The sequence below is a fragment of the Myripristis murdjan genome, chromosome 2, assembly GCF_902150065.1.
Source record: "Myripristis murdjan chromosome 2, fMyrMur1.1, whole genome shotgun sequence".
Taxonomy (NCBI): domain Eukaryota; kingdom Metazoa; phylum Chordata; class Actinopteri; order Holocentriformes; family Holocentridae; genus Myripristis; species Myripristis murdjan.
Window position 1 is genome coordinate 10,313,510 of NC_043981.1, and position 25,159 is coordinate 10,338,668.

Below are 25,159 nucleotides of genomic sequence, written 5' to 3' on the forward strand. Positions count from 1 at the left end.
GTTTGAGGATAGAGTCGCATGTTTGTGTTTGTGTGTGTGTGTGTGTGTGTGTGTGTGTGTGTGTGTGTGTGTGTGTGTGTCTGTGTCCTCTGGTAGCAGCATGCACACTTTTAATAAATAACTACTGAACATTTGACCTCTGTTCCAACACTTTTTATGACTCCCATTAACAGGCATCATATAACAAGCTACAAGCAGACATTTACACAGTGGGCATAAAATTAACTCCGAATTATGGTTTAATGAATTAAGTAAAGAATAAAAAGATTGAGCTGCGGTGCACTAAAGCAATATTCTCGGCAATAAAGCAATGTGTGTGTGTGTGTAGATTTTTACTTTTCTCTTAACACATATTTTACATAAGAGGTGTATTTCGTTACATTTGAAATTGCATACATGCGTGTACTTGGTTTTGTAATCCTTTACATTTACATTTCAGAGAGGTACATTTTAACATTTACTTCAGTGCATTTTTAAACCAGCATTTTTACTTAGACTTAAGTAAAATATCAGCCAAGTAACAACACTGCCACTTCAGGAGGATCTTGTTGTGTTCTTTCCAACTCTGGATACACCCACACTCTCTCTCGCTCTCACACACACACCTACACACACGCACACACACATCCCAGCAGTGCCACCTGAGCACTCCTCCAAGGTTCGTCTGTTCATTCTGATTTTAAAGACACGCTACATTCCCCAGATGAGATTCCCTGTCAGATTTCTTCACACATCAGCCTGGATATGAGTCAGACTCTGAAGGGCTCCCGTTATGTAGCGTGACAGATGACAGGCATGTATGATCGCTTATTCTCTGTCATCAGTCCAGCATCTCATTCTTAGGTGTTGGCTCGTCAGGTGTCAGAGTTGAGGAGGTTTAATACGGAACATAATGGATTGCAAAGTGGGTTTCATTTCTAATTTTACATGTTCCCAGTTTCTGGGAACTGCAGAAATTCCTATCGATCATTCTCAAGAATAGTCGGCGTTTTCAAGGGCAGTGTCATCCTTCTTGTACTCATTCCAAGGGATAGATGGGGGAGTTCTGCAGTAGTGCTTTCGCTGTGAGTTTTTAAGCAAAGATCACCTTGTGAATCCTCTGAATTAATGTGAAAAAACACTAACCTGTCATTTTGATTGTGTTTTATTTTTACCCTCAGCAGCAAAAGTAAAAATCAAAATCATTTTTCGTTGTTTCATTTCACTCATGCCATATTTGTGTACCCCCGGCTGTCAGGGATGTTCAGGCAGGGCTGCTCGGCTTTCCGTGTCATCACGCCAAACATCGATGAAGAGGCGGCCATGATGGAGGATGTAGGAATGCAGGATGTTCACTTCAATGAAGTAAGGCTTTCTTTTTTTTTCTTTTCTTTTCATGCACCACGTTGTGAAAAGCTGCTGACCCAACTGCATTGAACAGGCTTTTAGAATGGTATTTTTTATTTCCTCATTGGAATCAGGTGCCACATAATGACTGTAAAGTCCTCTTATCAAGTATCAAGTGCTCCATAAAGTAGTAGATGAACTGATTCTATAGAAGAGGCAGACATTTGCTGACACAAAGGCTGAAAATCTTTTAGCCATCAGAGATAACCTCATCAAATAGAAAGGGATCAGTAGAAAAAATGGTGCTACCCTCCCTGTGCGCTTTTATGAGTTGGTCAACAAATCTATAGGCAGTGCAGTGCGCTTTTACCCTCCATCTGTCCTGAAAACCTCTCCCCTTTATGAGCTGCACTCGCTGTCATCCCCCTATAAAAAGAAGGAGTCTGACAGGCCCATCTGCCGTCTCTGCAGGGAGCAGTGTTCACAGTTCATCTTCACTAAAGCTCACTGGACAAATAAGGACAAGAGGAAACATCCCTCTCCGGGTTCATTTATTTCTCCAAGCCCAGACTACAAAGCAGGGAGGAGGAGGAGGAGGAGGGGAGGGCATTTGATGAAGTTTAATGGAGTTTAACAAGCACTTCTGTTGTGTGTGTGTGCGTGTGTGTGCAGGAGGTGCTGATGGAGCTGCTGGAGGAGTGCGCTGATGGTCTGTGGAAGGCGGAGCGTTATGAGCTCATTGCTGATGTATACAGGCTCATCATTCCCATCTATGAACAGCGCAGGGACTTTGAGGTACCCTCAAAACACAGGGGCGACCAAAACAATGGGCCATGAGATGATTTATGGAGTGCCATTAGACGGCAATAATAGACTTACCTTGACAGGTGCCCGCCAGGAAAATTCAGCATGCATTGCAGATTGAAAAAGACAAAAAAAAAAAGAGTTACTTTATCTATCTAACACACTGCTATTGTCGGATGGAGACCTTGTATCTTGAAATGCAGCTTCTACATAGTTGATGTTACTGTAATGTGAACAATAAAATCATATGATAAAGACTTACGGCAGTCTGTCCTGTATAAAAACAGAGCATTAACCCTCCATTACTGTATCTGAAAGTAGTAAATTAACACTTCAATGCTTTTGAGTTCATGAGCCAATTTCTGGTATATATGGGGTTTTTTTTGTGCACCAGAAACTGACCCACCTGTACGACACGCTGCACCGTGCCTACACCAAAGTGATGGAGGTGATGCATACCGGCAAGAGGCTGCTGGGAACGTACTTCAGAGTGGCCTTCTTCGGCCAGGTAAGGTGCCAATATTCCACAACTACTAGTGCAACACAACAAAATATTACCATGCGTACCGCACTGAAGATAATTAACTATTTTTTGCTGAGCATGAATGCTAATTCAATGCATACTGTTAATTAAAGCGTGATTCTAATCTTAACTCTTGCCTCTCACACGCATGCACGTACACACACTCTCCCTCATGCACGTGCGTGTATACACACACGCACGCACACACTAACATCTGAATCTACCCCCACCAGAGCTCTCTTTTTTAATAGACATTTCTCTGCTTCTCTCTTCCCCCTCCAAGGCGGCGGTAAGTGTGCACAGGTTTTGGCTGTGTGTGTTGGCCTGTCCTTGCATCATCACTTTATTAGTAAGCTAGATAACGAAGCTAGAAGTCGCTGCTTTCTTTGATTTTGCTTTAAAAGCTAGCTCGGGTTGGGGATTTACGGAGTGACAGATGTTTGCTGCAGCATCCTTCATTCAACCAATCAATGGCCTGATGATTGGCTGATTGATGTACAGCAGATTGGATGAACTTCGGTCCCCAAGATGGCAGAGTAGAACTAGTTTTGCGTTGTTTTAGGCTACCGTGCATGCTTTTTTCTGTAGGTTTCGGCCAGCTTTATTTTTGCATCTACTGCATTTTTGAATCTGTTACAGCTTTTCTGTGCTTCTTTTGACTTTTTTCGCTCTAGCTAAAGCAGCTGCCCAAAGCTCCCTCTGAGTTAGTATCCACACAGAGTTGTAGCTGACTGAGAATAGTGAACGCTGCCAGATGCTGTTTTTTTTTTTACTGTACCCATATTGTATGTGTTGCTCTTGTTAACACGCCCATTAACCTTTCCCTTAAACAGCCATTTTACCTCTGGGATCTCCTCTCAGTGATTATGCTATAGCCTGTAAATTCCCACCCACACACTCGTCTGTGTGCCTTTCCACAGATACTTCCAAGCATCTCTTTCATTTGGTGTGACTGACCAGCTGTTGTGTGTGTTTGACGTTTCAGCTCAAATAGGTTGTATGCTTCTGGCTGTGAAGTGAGCAGCTCACGTTTGCATGTTTGAAGCATACTAGATGCTTTATTTCCCTCTTTGCTGCACTGTATAGCTTATGACCCTCTGGTACATCCAACGTTATATCCCCAAGTTCCTCTCAGTTTTGGCTTCAATTTTGGCATACCACTAATCTCTGTGTGTGTTTACATTGAGATGTTTTCTTGAGATATAATTTTGCGGATGCCACAAATATCATGTAAGAGGCTTGCAATTGCATTTTATGTCTATATAAGTTATCAGTAAAAAATTGACTTCCCATTGCATGCTTATTTTCTTATCCATGTGAGAGCAGACTGATGTGTCCTGCCTTTAAAATACAGAGGCACAAAGTAAACTAGGTGAACGGTGTAAGCCATTTTTTCAAGGTTTGACTTTTTCCCTCTTACTCTGAGAACCTAGAACAAAAAGCAAAATGTGAAAAGCATTTTTCTAAAAAAAAAAAAAATAAAAATAGCTACAGGTTACAGAGCAGCTCAGAATGCAAGAGTTAATAAATATGCTCTACGTTTTTGACTGTTCCCCTCCCCGTCTCTCTCTCTCTCGCTGTCTCTCTCTCTCGCTCTCTCTCTCCCTCTCTGCAGGGCTTCTTTGAAGATGAGGATGGAAAGGAGTACATCTACAAGGAGCCAAAGTTCACCCCGCTGTCGGAGATTTCCCAGAGGCTTCTGAAGCTCTACTCCGACAAGTTTGGTCAGGAGAACGTCAAGATGATTCAGGACTCTGGCAGGGTGGGGTCGAATTTATGTGTGTTTGTGCATACATGACATGTTTATGTGACAGCATAACAGTAAATGGTAGACTCTTTCGGTTGGGCAATACACTTGAGAACATATTGTAGGTTTCTAGTGCGAAGTTCAGGGACGCACGGCATTCACAAACTCATAGTTACAACATGGTTACAACATAACTCCACAACTCAATATGCAAGACCATTTTACAGTTTTCCCTTTGTGGAAAAACATCCTGTCAGGTTCATATCTTGTTCTGTAAATCTTTTCTTTGAAGTACTTTGAAGCACTCCCTGCATGAACGTACTTGTACATTTATGCTCTTGCAGCATGTTATTTCATGCATCAGGGTAAGATGTAGACTTAAATACCCAAGTAGGCTAATCACCAACAATGGTTAAGGAGTCTGACATAATATATACTCAGTAGATACAATATGCATCCATAGTAGTAGTTTAGTTTAGTTTAGTCAGTTTAGCTTATTGTAACTTGGATTAGTTTAGTTATTTAAGCTCATACTTAAATTAAAATTTGTTAGGATGTGCATTAGCTCAATATCTGGTAGCAGCTACTTGACGGCTTCACACAAACCCATACAGATAACATCATATTATATAGTAATAGATAAAGCATACAGTAAGTATGGAAATAAAAATAGATAAGTAGATATGTGAAATTAAAAAAAGCATAAACAAAACTGGCCTGGACTACACATGTCACAACAAATATGCAGTTTTGAGATTGGGTTCGGGAAGGATTGAAAGCTTTGAAAGGTTGTGTTATCGCTGTCCAAAAGCATCTCTGCTCCTCTGCGCCCACAGGTGAACCCAAAAGACCTGGACGCAAAGTACGCCTACATCCAGGTGACCCACGTCACGCCCTACCTGGAGGACAAGGAGCTGGAGGACAGGAAGACCGACTTCGAGAAGAGCCACAACATCCGCCGCTTCGTGTTCGAGACCCCCTTCACGGTGTCGGGCAAGAAGCAGGGAGGGGTGGAGGAGCAGTGTAAACGACGAACGGTTCTCACCAGTACGTCTCACATCACTGAAATTATGTATCATTTATCATCTTTATACATGCATAAATATTTAATAGTTGCTTTACTCTGTTTTACACAATCCCATATGATACACAAATTTATGAAGGAGGTTTTACAGGTTAACAACCGACACGTTGCCCTCCCTCCACAGTGACATTTTATCAGCACTTATCAGGAAATAAAGAACAATAATAGCTTCCTCGTCAGGAAAATTGTTCTGTATTGGTCGATTAGCTGAACTTTCTTGTCATCTCAGTCACCTGAAGCATTCAGATCAGCCTCAACAAGGTGGGGTTTATTACTACAGTATGCTGTCTACCTTATCCCAAAGTTCAGGTGTTATCTTTCATGGTTAATAATCACACGGACTCACAGTGACTGTGCGATAGATTTAAATGCACACAGACTGGTGGAAAATGTATAATGCCCTGGCTCAGGTATTATTTCCTGAAAGCGAATAAACATTGTCATATTCTCCAGATATACATGAAAAAAATGCGTTCACTAGTAAGTTAATACCAGCTTACCCCTATTATATTTTGGTTTTACACCACTTAAGTATCCTGAACAACATAATATAATCCTAACCTTAATCTCTAAATATTAACATTAGGTTTTGACTGGTATCAAATACTGAATAACACAGTTGAATTGAATATCATATTCCATTGTGTTTTGCAGGATTGTCTTTTTATCACATTTGTGGAATGTGTTTCCCAAGATTTATTCACGTTTTGCTGATAACTATTTTTCTCCATCTGCTTTCTGTCATACCAATATATACCTTATGTTTTTCTTTTCTGATTTTCGTTTTTCTCCTTATCCATCCTCTGTCCTCCTCCCTGTTTCCTCCTCCCTCCTGCTCGCAGCCACCCACTGCTTCCCTTATGTGAAGAAGCGCATAGCGGTGATGTACCAGCACCAGACCGACCTGAGCCCCATAGAGGTGGCCATAGACGAGATGAGTGCCAAGGTGGCGGAGCTGCGGCTGCTGTGCTCGGCCTCGGAGGTCGACATGATCCGCCTGCAGCTCAAACTGCAAGGAAGCATCAGTGTTCAGGTACAGATGACCAGGGCGTACTTTAAATCACAAAAAATCTCCCCCTGAATATGATACGATACGATGCAACTGGGAAATTTGCTTTGGACACAGTGCTGCATTGGCACAAAAGAAGAAACAGGACGTTAATGCTTATGAAATCATTCAACATAGTACATGATCTTTAACCTGCACTGTTTTCCAGGTAAACGCTGGCCCACTAGCCTATGCCAGAGCCTTCCTTGATGACACCAGTGCCAAGAAATACCCCGACAACAAGGTCAAACAGCTCAAAGAGGTTTTCAGGTACTGACTATGAAGTTATTGCATTCCCTATCAGTATAGTATCTATACGTCACTTTAGCTCTCTGTTAACTGACTGGAAACTTTTCCTTGATACTTAAATGTTGTTGTGCATTCCCCCTCAGACAGTTTGTGGATGCCTGTGGCCAGGCGCTGGGGGTGAACGAGCGGCTGATCAAGGAGGACCAGCAGGAGTATCACGACGAGATGAAGGCCAACTACAGGGATCTGGCCCGAGAGCTGTCCAACATCATGCACGAACAAGTGAGTCATGTTTACTTCCTGCTTCGAGTTCCACTGAAATGTGGTTTGCTACATCTGGGCTGTTCAGATAGTGCCATGGAAGATTTAAATCACACAGAAGTCACCTTGAAGTCCGCACATTCGCTTCGCACATTAGTATTTGAACCAGCTTTGATGCAGACCTTTATGCAGACCTTTATCCAGGTCCTCAAAGGACTTCCCATAGCATCATTACAACACAACTCTAGTAATATTTAACTGCCAAGTCATACTCAGATACTCAGAGAAAGCCAGATGATTTATTAACATTGATTATTAGCATGTGGCACCTGTCTCACAAGTTTAAAGAGATTATAACACCTACCAGAAGTTATAAATACACATACTATGAATTTTGTCCCATATAGCTCACTGGGTATTGCATGTTGCTGCCAGGATTAGTGGTTTGAATTCCTCTGGGGTCATCCAGTGCTTAAAATGCATGCTGTTGTGCTCATTTAAGGTGCTTTGTGGAAATGTGACCACTAAATGGCAAATGCTACATGTAAAAAAAAGTCAGCTTGCGCATGTGTGTGCACTCTTTTTTCAGTAGTTATCTTGTTTTCTACTGTGACCTAAAGCACTTCCCATCACTAACCGCCTTCTCCTCTCCTGCTCTCTTTACGCTGCCCTGAGCAGATTGGATGGTAATGCTGATTTCATCATGTGATAAATTTGCGCTTGATATCTAGATAGACAAACTGTAGTAGATTTTCAGTTACAGAAAGGATAAATATCTTTCCTAATCTTTATAGCTTGCCTTCCTCATCATTATTATTGTTTTTTTTTTCTAGATTAACCCAGTGGAGGACGGCACAAGGAGCGGTCTGTCGGACTCGATGGGAATCTTTAATGCCATCAGTGGCACGCCAACCAGTGCCAACCCGCACGCCTCCACCACCATACTCTGATCCAGACCTTTCATGTCCCGCCGACCACCAATGACTGCTCCAACTACCTGCCAGTCAAGTGGTTTGCGTCAGTTTGGACACATTTGATTTACTTTAACATAAACTGAAGCCACCAACCACTGACATTTTATTTCTCCTGCTATTTCCATGCATCTCATGCTCATTAAAGCAGTCAGAAAATGTGACATTCACCCCCTGTGTCAGTAGGCCAATTTGTTTCCTATGGAGACCCCAGTGAATATTATTGACTTTGAAACTTACTTACTTAAATAATATAGCAATGATACAACAGGCTTATTATCAGACTTGAGCCAAGTAATATTTGCATATAATGTTTGTTTTATCCTATGTAGGTGTCTCAGGGTTTACAGACCAGGATCATTCAGTGAGTGCCAGAAAAATAAGACGATCACAGGAAAATATATGAAAATTATCAGAGTACTTTGGCTGACAGCCGACCTGACCTTATCTGGATTGTCCTGATACGTTAAACCCCACCCATCTGGTGTTCCCTGTAGGTTAAAACAAACATTAGAATTATCTGCGACTCCTATTTGACCCAAGTCTGCTCGTCACAGGGATCTTGCTCCTTCCTTTTACCTTTTTTATTGTATTGTTCCCATTCATGTACAGTGTTTGTAAGAGTGTTTCAGGAAGGCTCAAAGTTTATATTGGAAATAAATACCACTATAGCAACCATAGATACATTCTTTTGCTGAGGCATAGTATTTTTACATCTCATTTTTCTATTCCTATCAATTGAGGCTCTGTTACAGCAGATGCATTTTTTTATGTGCATTATAAGCATCCGATTTTCGTTCCCATTCCCTTGAACATGAACATTTTAAAGAAATACTCACTCTATTTTAGACAAATGGACTTGAGGCGATCTGTTTAGGAGCTGATTAAGGCCAAGTGAACCGCAACGTTTTAACCTATTTTCTGCAAAGAGAAGTGTGTGCAATATTTTCTATTGTTACCAAGGCTACCTACTGCACAGGAAACCACTCTTGCCAAAGACATTAAAGGAAGACTGTGCAATGCAAGACAAGGGTGTGACAATGCATATTTTCTAGCCCTTTGTTTATTTGTCTGTCCAGTAGATGCCTTTTTATTATCTCTGAGGTAAAATACAAAAAAAGCATTTTTATCTAATAACTGCTCTTGTAAATATGTTCAAAACTTTTAAATAAATAAAGTCTGTGAAAATGCCTTCTACTGCACTGTATTGTAGTTTGTTCATCTGTGAAGCACTGACACAGACCTATGCAACTAGAAACAGACACAAACAAGTCAAGTTAGGAAAGCAATTGGAAAAGCAATAGGAAAGCAACCCAAATATCAATCATCTTTTTCTTTCACTAACTGGTCCACTATACCTTTAACAGCTATTAAAATGACAATTTTATACTCTTAATTTTCGAACCCTTCTTTCTTGATAGATTCTTGAGGTCTTTTTTTTTTTTTTTTTTTTTTTTTTTAATTAATTCTTCATTTTTTTAAAGAATTCACCAGAACCCAAAATGAATCACAGGCTCTCTTGTGGTGGTGTCCCACCTGATGAGGAATTGGACCCAGGGTGTGCCAATAACTGATGAGCTAAAAAAGAAAATAATTAAAAAATAATAATAATAATTAAATACTAAACTAAACTGACCCTACGGAAACATTTCATTTCAGAGGTTTGCAATGTCAAGAAGAGTAAAAGTGCCTCCTGTGTTGAATTTGGAAGAGCGCATGTCCTGAAATAGATTCTCGTCCCCCAACAGCCTGTCTTGTTTCAGACACACACATCCCTTATCTATGAGGCAGCAGCCACCGATCAAAACTGTCACTCAGAGTAAGACCTGCTGCACATCCGGCAAGAGAAATGTACAGCAAAAGAGGGTGGAGCACTTTAGTTTGGTACTGGAAATGACAAACTCAAGATGGTCGCTACACGAGTTGTTAATGGTAAGTTGAAAATATTAATTTAATAATATGTTGTATAATATGTTTGGAAAGCTAACCTATAATACTGTCTTTTAAGAGGGGTTTGCCATATAAAGGGGTTGGCACTGACACAGATAAGCCATACTGACATTGGCACATGCAACATTACCGGTTGGCAGTGATAGGCTTTTCTCACAGCAGCATAAACACAGGTGTTGCTTATGACATTAATTAATGTTCTGCTCCATTTAGAGCAAAGGCCCTGCTATTGTTCACGCTGCCTCACTGCAAAGACAGACCCCTAATTAATATTATTAGTAACACCTGCATTTTCCTGCTGGTTCATGTCAAAATTTAACTTTGCAGATCTTTCACCCCTGTATCATTTCCTGCACTTTGCACTCTTCATTCAATGTGTCTCAGTGTCCCCCTTACATATACACAGTGTGTGCTGTGTATATGTCTGTGTGAGGCTGTATCTTCTCTGTATGTTGTGTTTAATGACCTCCAGCACACAAGTTCAACATATGGGACAAATAAATCCTTGAACTTGACCTTTATTGCACCATCAGACTGAAGTCATGCAGAGTAATGATGTGACTATTGCAGACATCGTGATTCTAACATCATAAAACAGTCATATATTAAAATTTTATTGCTGTCATCCAGTAATATCACTGGTGATCTGAACTGATTATCTGTGCGTGCGTGTGTGTGTGCGCATGTGTGTGTTCATGTGCAAGCACACATTGTCACAGTGACAGACATTAGCTGTAGTTACCAACGTACAACAGACAACATTTGTGTTTGTGTGTGTGTGTGTGTGTGTGTGTGTGTGTGTGTGTGTGTGTGTGTGTGTGTGTGTGTGTGAAAGAGGCCCATAGACAGACAGTGGTGAAAGTGGGATGCTGACTCCTGTGAAATCCCCACAGTGCTCTGTGTCATGTAAAACACCAGCTAATCCCATGTTGTGCCATTGCCAGGACCCCCCATCACTCCCCATTCCCCCACACACGCACACACACACACACACACACACACACACTCACACACACCTGATGCTTGTCCTAATTGTCCCTGTGTCATTTGGGCTGGGGTTCGCGCTGTGCAGCATCATGTATCTGATGTGAGTGCCTCTGGTGTTTGATGGTGTGTGCTTTTTGTGTGTTGTGTGTCTTCATTAGGTGTGGTGTAATGCACAGTGAGGCTTGTATTTATGATTTAAAATGTATGATTTTGTCTCACTATCCGCATTTGAATGTCACTGCATATTGAGCACGTGCACACATGAACATCAGCAGAATAACAAAGGTTGAGGACAAACACACGCAAGCACACAAACAAACAGACACAAACACAGACACACATACACATAATCACATCTATATACAGGAGCTATGATATAGGCTGTTATCTGTTATCTGCTAATGAATAAATCATTCTCTCGTAAAGTGTCTTTAACTTGACGTTGTACTTTCAGTTTTACCAAAATAATACAAGAAAGGTCTGAGGACTCTGTTAGTGAAGTCACAAATGTAACCAAAGAGAGACACATGTATTCATATCCATCTATCTATCTATGTAGATATGATTGTATTTTTAGAAAGTGTATGCCTATCTTTAAAATGACTTGTATAACGTTATGAAGATGTACTGTTTATGTACATATTCTGATAATTTATGCAATACTGGTAGACTTAATTTAACTGGAAGGTGATGGCAAATAAACACTGTGCCGGGTAATACCAGTATGTTTACAAATGCAATCTCAGGAGCTTGTTGCCAGGCTTTGAGTCCTTTATCAACTGACCTCAGCGATCATTTTATCTGTAAGAAAAGACCCCGAGTTCCCTGAGTCATAAAGTGATCTCTGACAGACACATACACACACACACATACACATACACATGCATGCATGCAAACAGGCCTGCTCACCTGTTTTTATGGTGCTGAAAATGTGCTGGGAGGGAACAACACACACACAGATGCAGACTGGGCTGCAGCTGTGTGTATGTGTGTGTGTGTGTGTGTTTGTGAGTGTTTGTCTGATACATGGTACAGCATCACCTATGGGCGTTGTGGGAGGTGTAGTGAGAGCTGAGGTCTGGTGGAGGGATACATAAGAGGCTTCCCAGACTTCAGCTTGGTCTCAATGTTTTAAGCCTTGACTACAGTCACTTGTCTCTCTACTTCTTTGCTGAAGGATTCGGCTGGACAAAGGACCAGGGGTCGACACACACAGCAGACATGGCAGGTGGGTCTGGCTCTGGATGCAAGCCTTGAGAACGGAAGACTTCTGGCTGGCAGTAACACACATCCAGGAACCCCTACTTACATTTCTGGATGCTTTTTCCATCCATGTTATCAAGGAATCTGCTTAATTCTACAGCTTCTCATTATTTTTTTAGTAATGTGTTGACAAGTTACACAAAGGTCTTAACTATAAGTCAGTTGACTAATTAGGCCTTTATAATGCAATAAACGATGACAGGAAAGTATGCGCAATTCATCCTGTGCACAGTGATTACTGCATTTGTTCACTTGATTGGTTTAAGAATGATCTATAATCTGTATGTGGCTGTTTTATATGGCTGTTTTACTGCTGGTAAAAGGCAAACTGCAGTTTTAGTGATATAATGCTGTGAATGCTGTGCAACTTACGAGAACTTCTTTGTGCAGACGCAGAAGATTTGAAGAAGCCCAGAAAGAAGGGGGTGAGTTCAAACACTTGGCAAATAAAGAGACATAATGTTATGGCTTGTATTTTTTTTTTTATTGATTTGCCTGTTTTATGGAAAGCTTTATGACAGTTATTGCATTGTCAGTAGCATTTATACATGATTATATGCACGCTAAACAGTAGTTTTTATTGAGATTTATGAGATTTATTCTGCTGCTTTATCTCACCAATAAGAATAACTGCAATATTCGTTGTGAGTGTGTGCAATACTTAGTGAAACAACACCACAGGTCTAGGTTTAATTGCGGCTGTGCAGTGCTTGTTAAATCAACACCTTATCAGACATTGTACTTTGAGTTGTAATGTAACATCATTGTCCTTTAATTCTCACAGGCAACTATCTTTGGCTACCCGATAAGCATCTTTTTCATTGTGGTCAATGAATTCTGCGAACGTTTCTCCTACTATGGCATGCGAGGTGGGTTTGTTTCAGATGTTAGATTCACATTATTCATTTTAAGAAGTCAATATTGTTTCACTTTTGCTATTTTATTTGAGGTCACCTTCACCTCCACCTCTCCATTCTCTCCCTTGTCCTCCTCCCTGTTTCTTTCTCCGACTCTTTGTCGTCTTTGCAGCCGTACTGGTGCTGTACTTCAAGTACTTCCTCAAGTGGGATGATGACCTGGCCACCTCTATCTACCATACCTTCGTGGCTCTGTGCTACCTGACACCCATCCTGGGGGCCATTGTGGCTGACTCATGGCTTGGCAAGTTCAAGTGAGTTGCCAAATGGATTTCAAAATCGATCGATTCAAATTAATTTCCCCTTGTGGCTTGATTATGTGCAGTTATTTATCGTGCATGCTGCAGTCCAAATTACCAGGTAAAAGGATCTTTGACCACTGTCTATCTTATCTGTACGTGTACCTGAGGTAAACCTGTTTTGCTCTCCCCCTCCACAGGACCATTGTCTACCTGTCCATCGTTTACACGGTGGGGCAGGTCATCATGGCGGTGAGCGCTATCCATGACATCACAGACACAAACAGGGACGGGACCCCTGACAACATGACCTTCCACGTGTGAGTGCTCGGTTATAGCACAAAAGTGGCACGTCTGATACACACTCACACACTTTCACAGGTCCAGCCATTCATTTAACACAGTGGCATTATGTTTTGCTGTGACCTCCCGCAGCGCCCTGTCCATGGTTGGTTTGGCCCTCATTGCCCTGGGAACAGGAGGCATCAAACCCTGCGTGGCTGCCTTTGGTGGAGACCAGTTTGACGACAGCCAGGTTAGATGAGACACAAGCACACACATGCACATAAAGCCGTTATGCACCCATACTCTAAACAAAAACAGAGAGGTTTATGCACTTTACATGCACACCAAATTATACTTATTCACACATAATGAAAAATAATGATAATACATTTTATTTATATAGCACTTTTCATACATAAAATGCAGCTCAAAGTGCTTCACACAAAATCATAAAAATGCTCATAGAGCTTTACAGTTAAAAAAAACAAATCATAAAAGCATTTGGAGATGCATGAAGCAATAAAACATGCAACCGCATCATGAAAGTCGAAAAGTAAGTGAACATAGACAAAGAAATAGACATATACCTACAGTAAAATACAGACATACCCATACACACATACATGCAGCAGACATTTTGCAGACATTCATGTACACACACACACACACACACACACACACAGACATGCGCTATGCACACACATTCCCACGCCCAGCACTCTCAAAGATGCTTCAGCGAGATATCAACATTTCCCTCTGAATCAGCACTTCTTGTATCTCAGTTTCATTCCAGGCAGTTGTTTATTAACTAATAACCACAGGTACATCCGTCTTAGTGTCTTTATTACACTGTTCAAGGTTAGGGACAAAGATTACTGCGTGATACTGCTGACACTGGAGAAACACAGTGTTATATAAGATACATAACAATAAGATAAGATAACAAATAAGACACACACACACACACACACACACACACACACACACATATACACATATATGCATACTTACATGTGTGTGTCTGAGAGGAAAACATATCTTATCTGATGCAATTAAATCTATAAAAACTGTCTGCTTGGTAGTTAAACACAGAGCATATCATGAACATTAAACATGGGAAAATGCAGGACATTTTACTGAAACCACCTATGTCCAATAGGAGAAGCAGAGAAGCACCTTCTTCTCCATCTTCTACCTGTCCATCAACGCTGGCAGCCTGCTGTCCACTGTCATCACCCCCATCCTCAGAGGTAAAACTGGATTATAAAGCAGATCACACAGCATTGAGGATTATTAGCCTTTTTTCTGTCATTCTTTTTTCTTTTTTCTTTTTTACTGTGGTTGGATGGTGGCATATACCTCTCACTGCATCAAATTTGTGTGTGTGTGTGTGTGTGTGTGTGTGTGTGTGTGTGTGTGTATTTCCAGCCCAAGAGTGTGGTATTCACGCCAAGGAGAAATGCTACCCACTGGCCTTCGGTGTCCCTGCTGCCCTCATGGTGGTAGCTTTACGTAAGAACTCCTATTCTCATTTTATTTCTATGTCAGCTCACTGCAGTTTAAATACAGGCTGATGAAGACAAGAATACTATAATTCCTGCAAGCAGAGTAATATATGTAACATAATATTGGTGTTTCATAGAATGGTTACTGTACACACAATGGAAACAAACTTCCATCTTCACCTGTGATGTCTCATATTCAGTTTTAAGGTTGTATGTAAAAAAAAATCTTTTCATATGGATGAGATTAATTAAGAGTAATTTGGCACATTTTCAATGTATTTTCACTTGAATTTCCTACTATCAAAAACTATGTAAAGTAAGGTAGGATGCTCTGCTACTGAGAAGAGAACAACCACTGATTTGAGAAAATTCTAGTAAATTCTACTAAATCTGTCTACTGGCAGAGTATTTCACTTATTTTAAGACTCAGTACCAAATCAAATGATATCTAAGGACAGATATTTTTGTTGTTCATATAATATATATACATGAACGCTTCCTCTCCAGTTAACCGATGTGACTAGTGTGTAAAATAACACAGAATGTTGTTTCTTTTCTTTTCTTTCTTTCTTTTTTTTTTTATTAACTATTATTATGTATGTGTGTGTCTGCAGTTGTGTTCATTCTTGGAAGCGGGATGTACTACAAGGCTGCCCCTAAAGGCAACATCCTTCTGGAGGTCTGCAAGTGCATCGGGGTAAGAGAAAGCTCATAGCCATCCATTTGACTCAATAGGACTTATGCATCCAATGTGTAATTGTTTTTTTTTGTTTTTTGTTTTTTTTCAGCTCTGACATTAGGAACAACTGCCTTATTTTAGAGTGATGCCATTATGAGACTATGCAAGATGTTTTAAATGGCTTCAAATAGACTGTAGGGATAATTTCCACTCAATGATACAATGCATATGGAAATGTTCTCTCTCCCATCTGCAGTTTGCCATCAGTAATCGCTTTAAGAATCGTCGCTCTAATATCAAGAAGGCGCACTGGTTGGACTGGGCTGAGGACAGATATGATGTAAGAACCAGACACAGAAACATGCACACACACCAGCAAACATAGACACAACAACTGAACATTCACACGCTGATGCAAAGAGTCCTGATTCTTTGTTGTTGATTTTTCGTGGTCCAGAAACTTCTGATCGCCCAGGTGAAGATGGTGGTGAAGGTGCTGTTCCTCTACATCCCTCTGCCCATGTTCTGGGCTCTGTTTGATCAGCAGGTAACAGCACAGCACATTAAATACAAAACACAGATTTGTAATCCAAACTGAGTAATGCACCATTCGAAATAACTGACAGCAAAAACTAAAACAAATCATGGTACTTCTTAAAGGGCAGAAGGTAATTTAATTGTAAATGTTTGACAATATTATTACAATGAGGAAGTAAAGGCAATGATTTTTTCGCCTCTGAAAATGGATCAAATTGCGCAATAGAAATCTTCTTTTATATGTACAGTAACCGATCATAATGCATTAATTAAAGAGATAGGAAATGCATATCCAGAACAGCACCGCTGGGATATAAAGACTGATTATGGACACAACATCTCAGGAATGCTTTGAGGGTATACACTTGGACTCAAGGATGAACTAATTAGATTTTGGTCAAGGTCACTGTGACCTTACAAAGCACATTTTTGGCCGTAACTTACAACTTCATTCACTGATTATGACAAAGTTTCACACAATTATCTAATAAGTAAACTGAGGAAGTGACTGCATTTTATATCCAAAAGGTCAAAGGTCAGCTTCACACTTTTCTGGCCATTCTTCAGTGCCAGAGTCTCTTCCTCTTCCTATCCCTGGATAACAACCAGGGCAGGACCAGACTGTTCCTCACTGGTTTTGTTGATATTGAGCGTCATGTGATTGTCGTTGCACCACGTGACGAAGTTCTCCGTCAGTTTCCGTACTCCTCTGTAAAAATAGTCCCTTCAAGTGACACCAGCATGTTTCTCACTGGAAAATTATTATCTGGAATTGTACATGTCAGCGTAGTGATTAACTTCCAAAAAACCACACTAAATACCTTTAAGTCTTCACCACAAATGTGTCTCTTCCACAGGGCTCAAGATGGACCCTGCAGGCCACCACCATGGATGGTGACTTTGTAAGTGTCTTTTGGAGATTATTTATTATAATATAAAAATTAAAAAAGGATAGATAAAAAAGCAACTTTATTTTTTAATATTTAACCTAATAATATGTTTTTGTACATCATAGCAAATTGGAGAAAATCGACATAAACCCTTTTACAAATAAGATCCTATGTCCTGTTTTTCCTTCACAGGGTATCATGACAGTCCAGCCCGATCAGATGCAGGTAAGATCACTGAGTTATATTATTAAAGTTGTATTATAATATAAATACATAAATCATTGTGAACACACAGAAGAATTTGGATTTAATGTTCAATTCATATGAATAAACCATTTAATTTAGAAAAAAAGAGAAGCATTTAGAATAAAATGAAATAGAATAAAATAAAAAAAAATGGAAATCTCAGTTTGAGCAACACTATTGCTTCTATGTCACCCCGACAGACTGTCAACCCCATCCTGATCCTGGTTATGGTGCCAGTAGTGGACAGCGTCATCTACCCACTGATTGCTAAGTGCAAAATCAACTTCACGTGAGTTTCTCATTCAGTTTTGGGCCTGCACTTGTTCCATTAAGCATTACGTATCAACATGGAGACTGATGTGTGTGTGTGTGTGTGTGTGTGTGTGTGTGCCTGTGCTGCAGTCCATTGAAGAAGATGACTGTAGGGATGTTTATGGCTGCACTGGCTTTCGTTTCTGCTGCCCTGGTCCAGATACAGATCGATGTGAGTGTAACACATCCACACACAGAGATGAAACTTCACATTTGTTTTCTTTTTTATATCACTTCTCACCTGCCTGCCCTCTCCTTCCTCCTCCAGAAAACCCTGCCTACATTCCCATCCAGCACTGAATCCCAAGTGAAGCTCATCAACATGATGGACACGACGACGACCGTCACTATTGGATCCGAAACACTGAACATGGCCCCTCTCTCGGTATGAACTCAAGCCATGTAGATGGCCAATGAAAGCCTTAAAAATGAGTCAGAACTTGCAAAAAAATAGTTGCACAGTGTGCTATGTAAAGCTAATATCTTGCTCAGAGACACCTCAGCAGGGCAGATGCTGGCCGATAACGGGTCTGGCCTGCCTCCACATTTGAAGGGTTTGAGATACAGCATTTTGGTCACATAGACTGACAATTCTGGCTACTGTTTTCACTCACAGTCCTCTGAGGAATACCTGACATTTAAAGAACCATTTCATCTGACTGTGGGAGCTACCACACATGTAATATCACTGGAAAAAGGCACCCGAAACACCCAAATTGTCTTCAGGGAAGAGGGAAATGTCAGCACTAGAACGGTGAGTGTGACTGCCAGATATGGTTCCTTTATAATTATGCTATAGACTTTATTTAAGAAATATTAAATTAATATTTGAAATGTCTTTTTTTTTCAATCTCCAGTTCCTTGACATTGCATCAAAACCGGAGCAGGGTGCTAATGCTATCAGGCAAGTTTAATCATTTTGGCATATATGGACAATTTTAAGAAATTGTAATCAAATTTGAAATACATGCCTTGTTTTTTTTTTTTTTTTTAATAGAATGAGAGTCATTTCAGGAAAGGTTAGCTCAATCTAAGTATTTAAAAGACACATGATACACTGTGTAAATAAGACAGCTTCAGAGTTGCTGTAAAGGTTATTTTTTCCCTTTGATTGAGCTAGGCTAATGACTCCCATAGACTTCAAGTCTTTATGCTAAGCTAAAACAAAATGCTACCCATAAGAAACAAACCACTGGACGCACAGATGGGAAAATGGTGTCAAGCATCTTGTCTCAGTCGGAAAAAAAGGGAATTTCGCCCAAAACATTGGAGTATTCCTTTAACGTTGATTAAATGATGATTGATGATTTCCAATCATCAGTCATTGGGTTTTGCGAATGATCTTGGTCAAGCAAACGAGTGGAATGCAGCATTACTTACCTGTGTGTTGAATATTCTTTCCACAGATTTGTAAATGGTTTCCACTCAGATTTGAACGTGACAGTGGGTTCGCTGGACACTGGGATTATTGAGCCCTACAACGTGTCAGAATATTTAATGGTATCGAAGGGAAAGTAAGTGTGATGCGTTATGCATGTGACATGAAGTTACACTGCTGTAAAGGAGAGAGAAACTGATATAATCGGCCTTGCTCTTTTCTGTCAGTCCACAGTTCCGCATCAAGAATAACGCGGGCGAGTGTGTCTACACCCAGACGCTGGGTTTCGGCAGCTCCTACACCTTGATCATCCCTTCAGATTTCACATTTGCAAACGTGAGTCAACTGATTTCACTCTATGATACACTTCATGCTTGTTGCCTTTAAGTTATATCTGACATGTGGGTACCTTTCTGTCTCCTCTAGTGTGAACAGAGCATTAAGGCAGTTATGGACATCAGTCCTAACACCGTCCACATGGCCTGGCTGATTCCTCAGTATTTCCTCATCACCGCAGGGGAGGTGGTCTTCTCTGTCACCGGCCTGGAGTTCTCCTACTCGCAGGTCGGGCAACTGCTGAACTTTAAGCCATATTGCAAAACATTGCTTATAATCATCCTCTCTCTCTTGATGTTGGTTTTTCCAACTCCTACTAAAGAACTGGTGTTTTTTCATAATTCATACACTGGGGCGGCTCTAATGACGAATAATACAATACATAGTGGTGTATATAGGATAGATACATGACATATCAGTCACATATAAACTCTCTGCTCTCCAGGCGCCTAGCAACATGAAGTCTGTGCTGCAGGCTGGTTGGCTGTTAACCGTTGCCGTGGGTAACATCATTGTACTTATTGTTGCCGAGGCAGTGGAGCTCCCAGAACAGGTTGGTGGACCACAAGATACACGCTATATTGTTTTTGCTGATCTGTTATGTGATATAAATTACTAAAATGTACTTATGGTAATAGAATTTAATTCATATTTATACAAATGAACAATGGCCTTTCAATGGAGGCTATTATTCCAGCACTTTAAATTGCCATGACCTGCCATACTGTTACAGGTAGCCCAAGTGGGAATTGAACCAATGACTATAAGAGCGTTAAATATCAATTCTCTACTTACTGAGATACATCTTGGAGTCTAATTTTTTTTTACTGAAGATATGATCAAGTGAAAAATTAAATGACAAAATCATTTATTTGCTCAAGGGTTGATACTGTCAGAGATGAGGCATGCCGGTGAATCTGGTGTGATTGTCAAACGATCTATTCATTTTCAAGAACTTATCAAGGACTTGTATAGTTTTTGCTCAAATCCACACATTTTCAGGGGTTTTCAAAGGCCTGCGGGGACTCGCCACACATTTCATATGCAAATGATGTGGATTTTTTGCTGTCAGGGTAAAAGTGGGTGTGTAATTTTCTCTCCACCAGTGGGCCGAGTACATCCTTTTCGCTGGTCTTCTTGTGGCGGTGTGCATCGTGTTCGCATTGATGGCCTACCTCTACACCTACGTGGACCCAGCCCAGATAGAAGCCCAGTTTGCCCAGCCGGAGCCAGAAGACAAGGAGAGGAAGAAAAGTTTGGAGATGGAGAAGAGAGGTTCCAGGTCCAGCTCTGTCTCCAGCACGCATGAGAAGCAAGGGAAGGCGACCAAGATGTAAAGCGAGCTTTCTTCGCGGCTTCTTCGCTCCTCCTCATCTGACTGCTGCTTGGTTCTGTGCGTCATGTCTGAGAGTGTGTGTGCCATTAAGATAGAGATCTGTGATCATACAGTCAGTGCACTGCTGGACCTGTAGTGAAAGAGTGAATGGATGACCTGAGTGAAATGGCACTGAATTTGGAGGAACATAGAAATTGGGCTTAGATGGTTAAGCTCTCGAGGGACAGTATTAGTCAAGGATCATGGCAGGGATAAACAGCAAACGAACCCAAGACGAGCCATTTTGGCTACGAATCTCTGGAGAAGATCCTGTTTATATAGAGGTTTCTCATCAAACAATTAGAATCCCTGGATCCAGCTTTATCAGTTAGTAATTTGTGCTTTTGATATTGTAAAATTATTTTTTTGAATAATCATTTATTTTGCACTGTGCAGTAAAGGCACATCTTAATGCACATTTTCTTTTTAAACCTTTTATTATGTACAAGAGTACATAGACAAAGAAACCATTCCAGCATTTGTATTTATTTCCACGCACAGTGTTGTATGTGTTGTAGTGTACAGTAGATATTGTCTGTTTTATATATGAAGTTGTCATCCGCTCCGAGATAAAATGTAACACCGAGGGCTGTTTTTACAGACATGAAATATTTAATCTTGTTCCACATTAAAGCTCAGAAAGGTTTTGTTTTAGCCTGAGAGGATCCTGCCCTACAAAAGTACCTGTTCATGAAGTTCTTCAATAAAGAGACAAGCAATGTGTGGGCTCTGGTTCAAGACGTAGCCATAAGACAGTAAGACAATGTCAAAAACGTCAAAAAACATCAAAAGACAATGTCAAAAAACAAACATGGGTTAGAATCCAATCAATTGGACATTTATGATTCTGGTAAGATAAGTCCTTTTCAGCGTTCAACATAAATACACCCAACAGAAACTGCCACCACAACGGTTCTAACTTATCTTAAACTGATGCTGCTGTAGTCAGATCTCCATGACTGTTCTATACTTTTATGATTATACTTTGCCACAACATTTAAAGGCCCCATGCTTCCAGGGTTTTATTTTAACTGTTGATATCCCTAGCAAGATGTATTTGTGGTTTTGAGTACATGTGGTCTGCTAAATATAGGTTCACAGCTCCTCTCTCTTGCCTTTCTCCTGGAGCTCTGGCATGGTTCATTTAGCCAATCAGAAGAGAGAATCAGCCCCTCTCCACTGATTGGCTGACTGTTTTCTGAGTGACATATGGTCGGGCCAATCACAAGGAAGTAACTGAAACCTACGTTGCTCAACGGAGCTCAGTGGTGCTCACCGGTAAACAGGAATTATCATCTTATGTATGATTGTCATGGCTACCGCTGAGCGTGATGTTAAACGACCGTATGTGTTTGAGCCCGACTCCGATCCCGAACCACAGACGAAATCGGCATCGTATTGTGTCGGGTTGATAAAAGCTTTTTGGCTGGGGAACAGAGTTGGACTGGCTAAGTTCACTAGCTTGTGAGCTGGTTGCCCTGGGAAGGGAAGGCGGGCTGTGGGCGGGGTCACTGTCGTCATGACATCATCAGTTAACTGAAGTGCAATCCGCTCGTTTTACAGGGAGAGTTTCAAAAAAACGGGCTGTGTGCACTTCTCCATTCATAACAGGTTTAATGCATGGGACAGTATGTATGTGGCCCCAAGACCTTCCCTATCACGCAAAAACAACGAAATTGCATTTTTCATGCTATGGGGCCTTTAAATGAGTAGAATCATCAAATGACATCAAAATAAGCCACTTGTAAAATAACACAGCAAAGTCAGCATGGACACACACTCAGTGGCCACCTGTCCAGTCTGATGTAGTTCAGGTCAGCAGCTTTGCCTTAAAGTCTACCTTTTAATAAAGTTTATAATGTTCAGTTTGTGTAGGAGAATGTGTAAATTTAATTTTGTGTTCATTACTGAGGTTGTAGTTCGCAGAGGTCTTGTACTGGACTGCATTATACTGAGAGGTGTTTCTAATTTTTTGTCCTCCCTATTTCTCTAAAATGACGAGGGACAGAATATTGGAAACAGCTGTCAGTAAAATGCAGTCCAGTCCAACAGCAGCACTATGAGCTCAGTGCCAAACACAGAAGTGAATGAACACCTCTATTACTGTGACAACAAGACAAGCTGAGCATTATAGGCAGCAGGAGAGGAAACTTTATGGCACAACAGCTGGATTAGATTAGATTAGATTAGATTGTGCAGGCGGACCTAATACAGTGGTCTCTGAGTGTATATGCATATGTAAACTGCAAACATAAGCATTCGAACATATGCAAAATTCTATAAAAACTGCATAACCTATAATTGCGAAGTTATGATTTTCCACATTATCTGCTAAAATGTGTCAGTCCAGCAGGATGAAGGGAGAAGTTTGAGCAGATCAAGCCTAAATACTGACAATCGACATTTCAGCTTCCTTCAACCTTTATTTAAGGCCAGAGAGATGTGAGAGAACACAAACAGACTGCCAAATGGAAGAGGTACATTTGTTCTTTAGTGATTTAAAAAAAACAAAAACAAAAACAAAGATGTTTTGTGCATCAAGGGGAAATTTGGAAAAAATCTGGGAATTGGAAATTTGCGAGGAATATTTCAATCTAAAATTCAAGACAGCCATTAAATTTGGACCCGGCTTAGACCCACTGATGTTAAAAAAATATTACAGCTGAGAAAGCAGCATTGTATATATATGACATAGATATTATATGTTATATATATTATTACATTAAAATATTTTTGAAAATAAACAGAGTTTCTTCCTTTGAGGTCTTTGAGAAGGTTTGATTCTGACTCGGTCGGTTCCAGAATTCCCGTCACAGAGGAGCATCGGAACGCCGTCACAAAGCTCCTCTGTGACGTCGGCGACACACAGCAGACCTCTGGACCTGCGAGTGTGTCTGGAGTTTCATTTCCAAAGCGATCACCTAGAGTAAGCATGTCACTGAAGGAGGTGAACGATCAGAGGAAGACGTGCTCCTCACAGCTCCGTCTGGCTCCACAGAGCCTCCATCAGACTCCCAGTCTGCTGGAGGCTCAGAGGAAGCTGGCTTTGCTGGAGGAGAGAGACCGGGCCAGAGAAACCGAGATGCAGGGCCTTAAGGACAGGCTGGAGCTCCAGGAGCGTCTCAGCAGCCACAAGATCGCTGAGATGGAGAAAACCATCGATGAGCTGAGACGCATCATCCAGGAGCTCCAGGCTCCCATCGCCCATGTTCACACCAGGTATGGACATTTTCCCTGCTGTTTACACGACTTTCTAACGGACTTTCTGACTCTCTCTCGGGTCATGTCTTGCTAAGCTGCTCTCTGCCTTTGTGTCCATTTTTTGGAAGAAATCAAGCCAGTTTGCTCAGGTTGCAAAGGGTTAATTAAATTTAAACACAGTAATTGTGACGTTCATCCAGGTTTCAGACAGTTCTATTTGGTTTGAGGGCTGCGACTGAATCCCAGCCGTGCTGATGTTCAGAGTGACAGCGCTCGCTCTCCTGCGATGCTGCTTTTACACAACACTTCCACAAACAGCTTCCATCAAAAAACGGAAATAAGACACGACAGATTATGATTTACTCATTTAGTGATAATAACAGTAAAACAGCAGAGTGCTGTTATACTGTATATCAGCACTCACTGAGCGCCTCTTGTCCAATCAGAATGAGCCACTAACAAACTGTTGTATCATGTCTGACATGTATGGTGGTATATTATATTTGTTCTTTTGCTCTAATTATGTTGTTGCTCTAGTTTGTGATGTTTGGACAGCTGTTGATACATGACTCTTGACCTTTAACCTTCAGCTTCACCAGAGCTGAGAAGGAGCCAGAACAAACGACTGAAGAGCTCCAAAGCTCCCTCGCCCCTCCGGAGCAGAAACGAAAAGAGAAGGAAGGTGAAGCTCTCAAACCGACCTTCATCCATGTTGGCCCCCAGCTCTCCAAGGAAAGATTCAGCCGCCAAAGAGAGCTGTTCAGGGCCAACCTGAAAAAAAGGAGGGAGTGGATGGTAGAGCCTCCTCCTGGATTCAAAAAGGCCCAGGAGAGGAAGGTGAGGGAGGAACAGCTCCGCAAGGAGAGACAGAGGAAGGAGGAGGAGGCGGCCAGAGAGAGAGAGGCCAAAGAAAGAGAGGCCCACGAAAGAGAGGCCCAAGAAAGAGAGGCCACAGAAAGAGAGGCCACAGAAAGAGAGGCCCGAGAGAGAGAGGCCCGAGAGAGAGAGGCCAAAGAAAGAGAGGCCACAGAAAGAGAGGCCACAGA

At 41.1% G+C, this 25,159-nt stretch overlaps 2 protein-coding genes across 6 annotated transcripts in view; both read left to right on the forward strand.

Moving 5' to 3' along the window:
* Positions 1 to 9,203, forward strand: part of dock9b (dedicator of cytokinesis 9b) — a 62,376-nt gene extending 53,173 nt beyond the window's left edge. For 2 of the 5 annotated variants that reach the window (XM_030070369.1, XM_030070360.1), the window contains exons 44-53: positions 1,238 to 1,344; positions 1,999 to 2,121; positions 2,525 to 2,638; positions 2,937 to 2,942; positions 4,269 to 4,415; positions 5,237 to 5,447; positions 6,327 to 6,517; positions 6,702 to 6,802; positions 6,925 to 7,063; positions 7,876 to 9,203. In XM_030070369.1, coding sequence (XP_029926229.1) covers positions 1,238 to 1,344; positions 1,999 to 2,121; positions 2,525 to 2,638; positions 2,937 to 2,942; positions 4,269 to 4,415; positions 5,237 to 5,447; positions 6,327 to 6,517; positions 6,702 to 6,802; positions 6,925 to 7,063; positions 7,876 to 7,992 — 1,256 coding nt within the window. In that variant the 3' untranslated portion in view covers positions 7,993 to 9,203. Of the gene's footprint in view, positions 1 to 1,237; positions 1,345 to 1,998; positions 2,122 to 2,524; positions 2,639 to 2,936; positions 2,943 to 4,268; positions 4,416 to 5,236; positions 5,448 to 6,326; positions 6,518 to 6,701; positions 6,803 to 6,924; positions 7,064 to 7,720; positions 7,729 to 7,875 lie in introns of all 5 variants that reach the window. The other 3 variants (XM_030070392.1, XM_030070374.1, XM_030070382.1) reach the window with 2 other exon arrangements.
* A 648-nt stretch (positions 9,204 to 9,851) lies between these two features.
* slc15a1b (solute carrier family 15 member 1b) lies at positions 9,852 to 24,888 on the forward strand. Its single transcript, XM_030066230.1, has 25 exons — positions 9,852 to 9,945; positions 12,128 to 12,178; positions 12,604 to 12,638; positions 12,998 to 13,082; positions 13,243 to 13,384; positions 13,570 to 13,689; positions 13,805 to 13,904; positions 14,814 to 14,904; positions 15,083 to 15,166; positions 15,774 to 15,856; positions 16,095 to 16,178; positions 16,296 to 16,385; positions 17,233 to 17,277; positions 17,458 to 17,490; positions 17,712 to 17,800; positions 17,914 to 17,995; positions 18,092 to 18,208; positions 18,440 to 18,577; positions 18,681 to 18,727; positions 19,230 to 19,337; positions 19,429 to 19,537; positions 19,628 to 19,765; positions 19,983 to 20,090; positions 20,644 to 20,812; positions 24,713 to 24,888. The coding sequence occupies exons 1-25, from the start codon at positions 9,921 to 9,923 to the stop codon at positions 24,886 to 24,888; spliced, it is 2,349 nt and encodes a 782-aa protein (XP_029922090.1). The 5' UTR covers positions 9,852 to 9,920.
* The last annotated feature ends 271 nt before the right edge of the window (positions 24,889 to 25,159 follow it).

What these genes read in the sequence shown, in the direction of transcription:
- slc15a1b (XM_030066230.1), top strand. Translation starts at nt 9,921, where the DNA reads ATGGTCGCTACACGAGTTGTTAATG. An exon ending in GACAACATGACCTTCCACGT is followed by an intron (nt 13,690 to 13,804) that starts GTGAGTGCTCGG and finishes GACCTCCCGCAG; the next exon opens with CGCCCTGTCCATGGTTGGTT. An exon ending in AAGTGCAAAATCAACTTCAC is followed by an intron (nt 17,801 to 17,913) that starts GTGAGTTTCTCA and finishes CCTGTGCTGCAG; the next exon opens with TCCATTGAAGAAGATGACTG.